The sequence below is a fragment of the Diceros bicornis genome, chromosome 32 (genome assembly GCF_020826845.1).
Source record: "Diceros bicornis minor isolate mBicDic1 chromosome 32, mDicBic1.mat.cur, whole genome shotgun sequence".
In the NCBI taxonomy this organism is placed as follows: Eukaryota; Metazoa; Chordata; class Mammalia; order Perissodactyla; family Rhinocerotidae; genus Diceros; species Diceros bicornis.
Window position 1 is genome coordinate 2,513,767 of NC_080771.1, and position 9,675 is coordinate 2,523,441.

The 9,675-nt window shown below is 46.5% G+C and overlaps 1 protein-coding gene across 1 annotated transcript in view; it reads right to left on the reverse strand.

Moving 5' to 3' along the window:
- The window catches only part of N4BP1 (NEDD4 binding protein 1), a 48,421-nt gene extending 40,125 nt beyond the window's left edge, over nucleotides 1–8,296 (reverse strand). Inside the window, exon 1 of the mRNA XM_058527767.1 lies at nucleotides 7,961–8,296. Coding sequence (XP_058383750.1) covers nucleotides 7,961–8,158 — 198 coding nt within the window. The 5' untranslated portion in view covers nucleotides 8,159–8,296. The remainder of the gene's footprint in view (nucleotides 1–7,960) is intronic.
- Between the last annotated feature and the right edge of the window lie 1,379 nt (nucleotides 8,297–9,675).

Below are 9,675 nucleotides of genomic sequence, written 5' to 3' on the forward strand. Positions count from 1 at the left end.
TACTGCATGTATCAGTAATTTGTTTTTTTCTATTGCTGTGTATTATACCACTCTGAATGTCTTTTCACCTAAACTATCTTTGGGGTTTCCAAAGGCCCCTGGGGCAATCAATTGCAAAGATTTGTCTTTTACCTTATAACAAGAAGGATGCTAAAACTAGTTAATTTCTTTGGGGTATTCTGTATTTCTTAAATAGCTTAACACTATTAACTTGTGTCAAATCAACAGGGAAGCTAGGTCTACTTTTATTGAGTTTTCACTTTTCATGGCAATGTAGTTATTTGCATAGGATCATTAAGAACCTGTCCTCCCTTCTACTTGGATAAAATTAGACAAATTCATTGTGCAATCCAGGCCATAACCAGAATGTCACATTTAAGAACAAATCCCACTGAATGAGGGATGGCAAGGTCACTATTAAAGAACAAGGACTGTAGCACCAGCCCCAGTGGCCTAGTGGTTAAATTTGGTGTGCTCCGCCTCAGTGGCCCGGGGTTCGGTTCCTGGGCACAGACCTACACCACTCGTTTGTGAGTGGCCACGCTGTGGCGGCGGCTCACATACAAAAAGAGGAAGATTGGCAACAGACGTCAGCTTAAGGTGAATCCTCCTCAGCAAAATAAATAAATAAATGAAATAAAATAAAAAACAAGGATTGTAGTTCATGTATGGAACCAATGCTCAGGACACTGCTCTGGTATCTAATTCTGTGCCATACAAAGTCCCAGCCTTACATGCAGTATAAGGAAAGTCACTTCTTGGCAGGCCAGAAACTTTAGTATATTTTGGAAACCTTGAGGAGAGAAGAATTCATCCAAATGTATAGATACTACAGTGAAATATGCAGAGATGATCTTCTTAATTTTTTGGAGGTTTGTTTCCTAGCTTTAGAATAGAAAAGCCAAAAAGGGCAATCAAAAATGAAAACAAACAAAAAAACCCCACCTGGCAACTGAAAATGCAACCTAAGAGTTCCTTCTGAAATTTCCAGAGAGGGTAATTCTCAGCCTTACTAGTTGTAAATACCTCCTGCCATACTCCAAAAACAGTGAGACTAGTCTGTAACGTGTGCGTATGTGTGTGCGCGCATGTGTGTGATCAAGAGTAATCCCTGGAGGTTATGATTACCAGGGGCACAATTAACAAAAATTACAGAAACTCTGGAAGTAAGGTAAAACAACGGCTGCACGTTCTTTCAACGTCATACCAGAGAACCGTCTAGCAGGCCCAACCAAGGATCATTTAATATTTAGAGCAGCACCGTCCACTAGAACTTTCTGCAATGACGGAAACGTTCTACGTCTGCACTGTCCAAATTGGTAGCCGCTAGATACGTGTGGCCATTGAGCACCTGAAATGCAACCGAGGAACTCAATATTTAATTTCACTGAATTTTAACTAATTTAAACAGCCACATCCGGTAGTGGCTACATACTGGAGAGTGCAAATCCAGCCTCTGGACTATTTTTGTACAGCCCCTAAGGTAAGAATTGTTTTCACCATTTAAAGGTTTGTAAAAAACAAAAACAAAGAAGAATCTGAGACAGAGACTCTATCTGGTCCACAGAGTCTGACATATTTACTACCCGGCTCTTTACAGAACAAGTTTGCCCAGGTATGCTCTAGTGGAATGCACTCTTTGTTCAGCTCCTAACCACTACTCCACCTTGGACTGTTATTTATCTTTAGAGTTCTTGTTAAGTGAAAGAAAACTAAACTCCTATTTTGTATAGGCTTCTGTTACTGCAACCAAATCCATACCTAACTGATGGAGATACACCATCTGCATTAACCTACCTATTATAACAAAGTAATAACTTTATTACCTTAATTTTAAAAATACAAGGGTCAATAATGAAACCTATTGTGAACTAAACATGTAGGTTCGAAAATGGATAAAGATCCCAGAACTAGTAGATAGGTCGTTTCAATCAAAAGATGCCATAGTCACAACTGACTTTCATGCAGAAAATTCAGATGTGAATTCACACAGCTCTTGTTCCTCAATTAATGTCAATTACTAATTCTGTCAGCACTAAAGCTGAACAAAACCCTCTCTAAGTTGAAAGGAACCTCTTAAAATAACAATTAAAAGAAACAGTTCAGTTTCTCTAAACAAAGGGATTTTCTTATGTCGTTTCCATGACATAACTCATTTTTAAAAAATAGTTCTTTAACTAATTACTGTAAGGATTTCCCCCCCGTAATTTTGTTTTTGAAATGCAAGACTGCTAACTTTACACAATTACATTAATTTAGTAAAAAGCCAACACAGAACAAGATGTTGCCCTTGATTTAATTAAAACCCTACAATACTAGCTGGTAAACAGGGAAGAGGAAACAACAGTCATGAGCAATCACTTGTACCCCAGTATAATCAGCGTGAGTATCCCTTATTTCAACATTCTGGTATAACCCCAAAATATTAACCAGAAAAAGAGAGTGAACAAACCATGTTTCTTAAGCAGACAATTTTCACAATCATAGTGAGTTAAAAAATATCATTCTAGGAAATGCAAAAAGGCCACCAATCTCCTTTCTGGTAAAGTCAAAACAAAAACTCCATGCCACTACCCAGTATGACATCTATGAATTATTTCCTCCATGAAAAAATCTCCTGTTCAAGAATCCATTCGTGAAACCAGGTACCAACCTCTTCTAACAAAAAAGGAAATGGAACAATCCAGAGTCTATTTTAACCCTCTGAAGTCAGTGCAATAATAGGCCACGTCTACTGAAACTGCATTTTCTTTATTCTTATCTTTCTCCTCTCTTACCCTACAAATACGCCAGTAAAAACTCAACGTTGTGTGAAGGACAAGCACAATTCTTCATAAGACCCTCTCCTTCCCTCCCTTTTCTTTCTGCCTCACAAATTAAAAGTGGATTGGATGTTAGTCTACCTTCGCAGTTTCTTGGGTGTACTGTAATTTCAATGTTTAAGACTAATTAGTCCTCCAAATCCCTCTCCTTTTAAGTCCTCCAGACTGGTGCTCTTGGTAGGTCACTGGCTATGCCTCATGGTGGCTGCTCACTGCCACGAGGTAACCTCTGAAAAAACACAAACTAATGGACAGCTGTGCTTAGCAAATTCAGGGCCCTAGACGTTCAGGGAGAAACTGTAGAAGGAGCCATGCCATTCACAAATTCCAATTACTTCTCTTATGTTTGTTAACCTCCAGGACAGGCTCCTGGCTCACCAAGCAACTTCAGCTCCCAATTCCCTGCTATGACCTCAGGGACTTCAGTGTTGCGTTATTTCCAGATGCCTCACACTTTCATCTCCTCTGTCTTCTCACTTCTCTATGCGGAAAGGAATACTTCCACTTCACTCACAACCGCTGAGACACCACACCTGGTTCTCAGAATCATCCTCAGAATTCCTCCATATCCAAGATGCTGATATCTGCAATTCCTCTCTAACTACAACCTCTAGAATTCTCCAATACTTACTGAACTTGTCCTCTGTCTGCATGAGTCCCTGAGTCTAGGAAGGTCTTGTCCCTTCCTGTATGCTCACAATTCATCATGCCCCTTCTGCCTTCACCTGCCTCCTCTAGTTTACTCAAAGTAGGAGGTAAGTCTCGTATATTTTTGGACTGTCCTAGCCCAAGAACGGCTACCGTTCAGAAACATTTCCTGGGCCCCATTTGCCTTGCTCAGTTGCACCTGAGATTCCTTCAGTCCTTGTGTGTTGGCTTCACCAATGCCCAGAGTGGGGGAAATCATCACCTACTTGACAACTTGACAACTTCTGAATCAAGCAATACTCTAAGTTCATGTCATCTAACCCTCCCTGGGCCTCACTTCAGTTCCACAGGCCTCTTCTGTTCTTTTCCAACGCACTTCTGCCACTTTCACTGCATCTATCCTAACACGGTCTACTGTCTTCAAGCTCTCACCTCCCTCTCTAGGCATGACCTGGCATCCTACTTCACTCAGACAGTACTACAGGCCATTAAGGTCTTCAACGGCCCTCTTCGCCTATTAAAGTAGAGGTCCTAAAAAAGGCAGTCCAAAAGCTGAATCTGGTCCATCGACAAGTTATGTTTAGCATGCATGGTTACTTTTTGTTTGTTTTTCCTCTTTTAGAATATGTACTTTAAAAAGAATATATTAATGCAAAAACTTTTATTGAGATATAATTCATAGCATACATGGTTTTTAAAACGTCAATTAGCTGCCTCTTAAAAACACATTTCACATTATGAAATCCAGGCTCCTGGCATCTCCTGGATAATGAGATCAGACATCACTGGGCCATACTGTGTGACCGGCTAATACTAAGCATGGGCACTTGCCCTCTTCCACACGGCACACCAGTGCCTTAGTTCACCAGTTCCTCCCTCCCCTCTAAAGGAAGAGTTCTAACTCTTCTCCCTCCCCAAGGCTGAGATCTCCTCAGCCTCATCCCTTCCCACCACTGCCTGACTCCAAAGATCCCACTCCTGCTTTGCATCTTTGATTTCTTTGTGAATGAGGCAGCAAACAGAACCTCCACTTCCTCTCTGACATTCCATGCTCAACCTCCTTTGTTTCCACCATGTCTGCCACCACGGACTTCAGCCCCCTCCAGCTGGGCCCCTACGGACAATGCCCTCTTCTGGTTGTCCTCGCACTTTCAGACCCTGCCTCTCTAGCCCTTGCAGTAACGTCACACTGCTCTAAAAGTTGCTAAACACTCCAATTTCTGTACTTCTATCATCACAGCAACAGACCCCACTGAGGAGCACAAGCCTAGAGGTATAAATACTGACAGTGGAGGCATTTCTTAGAAGGTAACTCGGAGAGCATCACTCATGTTCTTACAGCCCTTCCATGACTCTCCACTGCCTGCCTGCTTGGGAAAACCCACGTTCTTCAGCAGGCCCCCAGTGCCTTGTGACCTGACCCCTTTACACCTCTCCCATTTCCTCCATTCTCCTACACTTAAGGAATCCGTGATAAAACAGCTTTATTTAATATCCCTGTGATTTTTTTGCACACGCTCTTCCCTCTGGAAAACTCTAGTTCATCCTTTAGCACCCAGTTGGGCAGAGCAACCCTTCCTCTCCTCTATTACTGTAACACCCTGCACATACCTCAACTGTTACATGTATCATCCTGTACTGTTTGTTTCCAAGTTTGTCTCCCCTACTAGGCTGTGGGTTCCCTGAGGACAAGAGGCAACAATTAGTGCACTTCCTGGCACATAAGTTTTTTTTAAACAGTGGCCCCACCAACCAACAGGTCAAACAATGTATCCACCATCCTTCCGGCGCAAAAGGGCTTAAAACCTCTCCCTCAATCCCCACATCCACTCAGTTGACAAGCAAGTGCCAGTGAAATCCTTGTCACCCCACCCATGTCCAGCTCTAACTTGGAACGACGTCCCTTCCACAGTTCGGTATTCCTGCCTCCAAATACAGTTTCAGACAAAATCTTCCTCTCTCAAAATCCTCACTGACTCCCTATTGAATAAGGCCCTATGGCTTAAGCCTGGCATTTGGGTCCCTCAAGGCTTCGTCTCTCATAGAGGACCTTGACACTTCCTACCAAGACACTCCACGTGTTTTCTGGCTTCTAGGCCTTCACTCACAACCACCTCCGCCTAGGAATCTTCCTGTTCTTCAAAGCCCAGCTCAAGTGCTGCTTCCTCCAACAAATTTCCCCTTTGACAAAAGTGGCTACTCTTAGAGAATGTGTGCCTTTTTTTTTTAAACCTCCCAGGACATTATCACTTTCTACCAGTAGCCCCATCTCATGTTTCTCTAGCCAATGGAGCCCTCACTAACTAAACCTCCACCTTCTCCTCTACTCTAGCCTTATGCTAAAGGGTAGTGAAATAACATTTGAAAAGCAGGAAAACAAAGTAAACCACTTGATGGGACCCAGAACAGCTGTCCGCATCTTATTTTAATTAGAGACTCTATTAGCTAGTTTAAAAAATTCTTCTTTACTCTACAAATCTTTCTTGCCCCAAACCTTCCTCTCCCCCACAGCTTCATTTAAAATATTGTGGATGTTGAGGTTTGCTTTCCTGTTCTTAATTTTTTAAATCAAGTTAATGGTTTTCTCTTCCTCAAAAGAATGTAAAACAAACTCCAAAAAGAAATAACAACAACAAAAAGCCCTCGAGTGTGGCATTCAACTCTTACCCAAAGTTTCAAGGGGGAAAAAAAAAAAAGGATTTCTTACAAGTGGGAGGGTTGGATTATGAGTAACAGACATCCCAAAGATAGGCAGGCAAGTGGACACATACCACCAAGATACTGTAAGACACACCTTCCCAACTAGCTTATGCTCAACTGTACGGCAGGGACAGGCCAGAGAACTGGAGCTGGGAGAGTCTGGCAGGACAGGCAGGGGTTTTTCTGTAGAGCAAAAGAAGCACTTTCCACACTTGGGGTGAGTCTTGAATAAAGATGAACCCGGAGCAGGCAGAGCACACAGTAAAAGCAGTGAAACTAGTCAGATTACAGTGGAGGTTTAAACTGAGAGCTGCTAGAGCAGAGAACTGGGAAAATAAGGTGGAGTTGAATTAATAAGCGTTTTGCAAGTCAGAGGAGCAGTGTAGAGTGAATGAGATAGGCAACGGGAGGCCCTAGTAGGTCCCAGGGCTGGAGAATGACTTTTTGTAGGATTAGTCTAATGCAAGTTGTACCAGGGAGGCAGGGAGGGAAGGCAATGAAGTAAGGTGAAGATCACCAAGAATGAAGATCTTAACTGCAGCAAAGGCAATGGAAAGGAGAGGAATAAATGCAAGTAAGAGACTTTCAGAAGCACTAATAGGACTTAGTCATGTCACACTTTTTAGCCCTGGTGAGTGGGAAGAAATTGCATAGCTGGAGAGGAAAAAAGGAGGGGACTGGAAAAGAGTTAGACAAGTTGTCAGACAACGGGTTTAAAAAATCAAGAACAGGAAAGCAAACTTGATTCAACACCTAAAAGGTTTTTAAGTTAAGCTGCAGGGAAGAATCACACAGTTAGGTATCCTATCTCCTCTAAACAGCTTAAAAGCCAGCATTCAGGCATTCAGGCTTTTTTTTTCCAATCTAAAAAAGTTAATCAGACAGCTAATCAGATTCTTCAAGGACACTGTGCTATTTCTGAAGTAGGATGCCAAAACAGGATCCTCCCTCCTCCCTCGAAAGGGCCTATAATTTGGGAGATAGGTATCAAGAGCAAAGGCTCTAGAAACAAACTCCCTAGATCTGAATCCTGGTTCCCCCACGTACTTGATGGGGAAACCTGCAGAAAGGTGGATACCTGGGAGCGGGGATGTACTTCGTTGCTGGTTTTTGGCTTGCGGGGGGAGGGAGGGGAGTAGCTGAAGGTGTCAAGGAGGTTTAAGTCTGAAACGCTGATTTAGAGAGAAGGTGAGTCACCTCTTCAAGAGTTTCAGTTTCCCCAGCTGTTAATTTAAAGAGAAAGAGACAGAGGCGAGGATAATAAAATCTACCTCACGGGCTTTTTTCAGGGCTGCGTTTGAGAATCCTTCTGAAATACTTGGCGTAACGTCTGATGTGCTATACGCATTAAATAAATGTTAGTTGTACGTAACGTCAACATACGGAATAGTGCTATTTTTAACACGATTATTAACCCCCCATCTCTTCTGGACGTTCTCTGAGTACTTCACCACTACCACGGCTTTGTCAGCCTCGCAGAGGGAACTGAGACCCCGCAGAGGCTCAGAGCCCCGCGGCGGCGGCCAGGGAGGCCGAGCGGCCAGGCGCGCCCCGCCCCCGCGGGCCGGGAGACCGCAGGCGCCCCCGCCGCGCTCGCGCTGCAGCCAGCAGCTCCCCCGACCCGCGCCGCAGCCGCCGAGCGAGTGCTGCCGTGGGCGCCCCCCGACGCCGGGGGCCCGAGGCGCCGCGCGGGGAGCCGCCAGCCCGCGGTCGCAGGGCTCGAGAGCCGAGGACGCGGCCCGGGCCCGGCGGGGACCCCGCGGGGCGGGGCGGGGGCGGCGGCGACTCACCTTGGCGCTGTGCACCGCCTCCTGCGCCCCGCGGAGCTGCAGCCAGATGCGCGCGGGCAGCGGCTCCTCGGCGCCCAGCGCGCCGAGCACGGCCAGGCTCACGCCGAACAGGCCCTCGATGCGGCCGCGGCTGCGCTCCAGCAGCGCCGCCTTCTCGGCGGGCGCCGTGAACTCGTCCAGCACCGCCCGGGCCGCCATGGCGGGCGCGGCCTCCCGCGGCGGCGCCGGGGGCCGGCGGCGGCGACGCCCCCTCAGCGTGCGGCCGCGGCACCCGAGCCCGTCGGGCGGCGGCCCTCCCGGCCGCCTCGCCCCCGCCCGCGCCCCGCCGCCCGCCCGCAGGCGCGGCTACACCATCCCGCCGCGGCCGCCGCAGCTCGGCGACTGCGAGCGGGACCCTCCGCCCCTTCGCCGCCCGGAGCCGGCCGCGCTGCCGCGCATGCGCCCCGCCCGCCGCCGTCATTGAGGCTCGCCTCCCCCAGGGGAGGCGGGGAGGGCGGAGGCGACGGAAGTCCACGGCAGGCTCAGAGGCCATGTTTGTTGAGGGCAAAGCGACGGCTCCACAGGGGAGTGTGGGCGGCCTTCTTTGGTGAGGGCGCAACGCTTTCGGGTGACCTGGATGGTGAATTTCTGGTTTTACAGATGGAGAAATTGAGGCTCCGAGCCAGGAGGCGGGATTCACCCAGTGTCATACAGGGATTTGGCTTGCCTTCAGACATTTGAAGCCCAAACTAGGGCTCTGGCGATTGAGATATGCAGCTTGTCATTAATTTGTAGGCAGATAGTACGCTTTCTGCCTTTCCTTCCCTGCTTTCTCCCTGCCCATCTCCCTCTCTCTCCCTTCCTCTCCCTTCCCTCTTTCCTTTCCTTTTCCCTGTTCTTTCAGTAACAGTGGTAACAGGAAGAGAAGGAAATGGGAATAACAAGTATGGAAATTGAAAAGCAAAGAAATGATTAAGGAAAGTTCAGAAGAGTGATTTATTCTGGGACGGAAAAAGGGGGATGTGTAATAGGAGAGGTAACAAAAGGTGGGGGATTAGGGGCTCATCCTTGGTTTTACTGTGAAACGTGGGCACATACACCCTAACCCCTCTTCAGGTCTGCTTTCCCATCTGTAGAATCAAGGCTTGCACTCAGTTTTCTCTAAAGCTTTTCCAGGTCTTACATTCTCTGAGTCCGTGAAAACAGATTGTGGAAGATAAAGTGTTGGTTTCCTCTCTCTGGGCTAAATATTGTGGGTATGGTAGATAATTAGGGACCGTGGGAATATTACTTAACTTCTCTCTGTCTTAATTCCTCATTCGTAAAATGTGGATAACAACAGTACTTCCTATTGTTGTGAAAATCAATACAGTACTTGAACACAGTAAGTGATCACTAAATATTAGCTATTATTATTGCTAAATTAGCAATATATTTAACGCTCCATTTGTGGATCATGCAACAATACTGAACTTGTGGGCCTGGGAGCCCCCTCCATCTGTGTAGATTTCCCCTTGAAGAGAAAGAGGGGATCCAGAGATGTTGCAGTTGGAAATGCCAAGAGGGAATGGTCTTGGTAAGAGGGATTACCCGAGGTAAAACCTCTCAGGGATCCCGGCTGCTGGGGTTTTCCATATGCCTCAGAAACTTAGGCAGGTGTGGTCCCCTGGTGCCCCACTGAGAGATGACTCAGCACAGGGGAGAGAACCAGTAGGCTCACAGACTAACAACTTCCT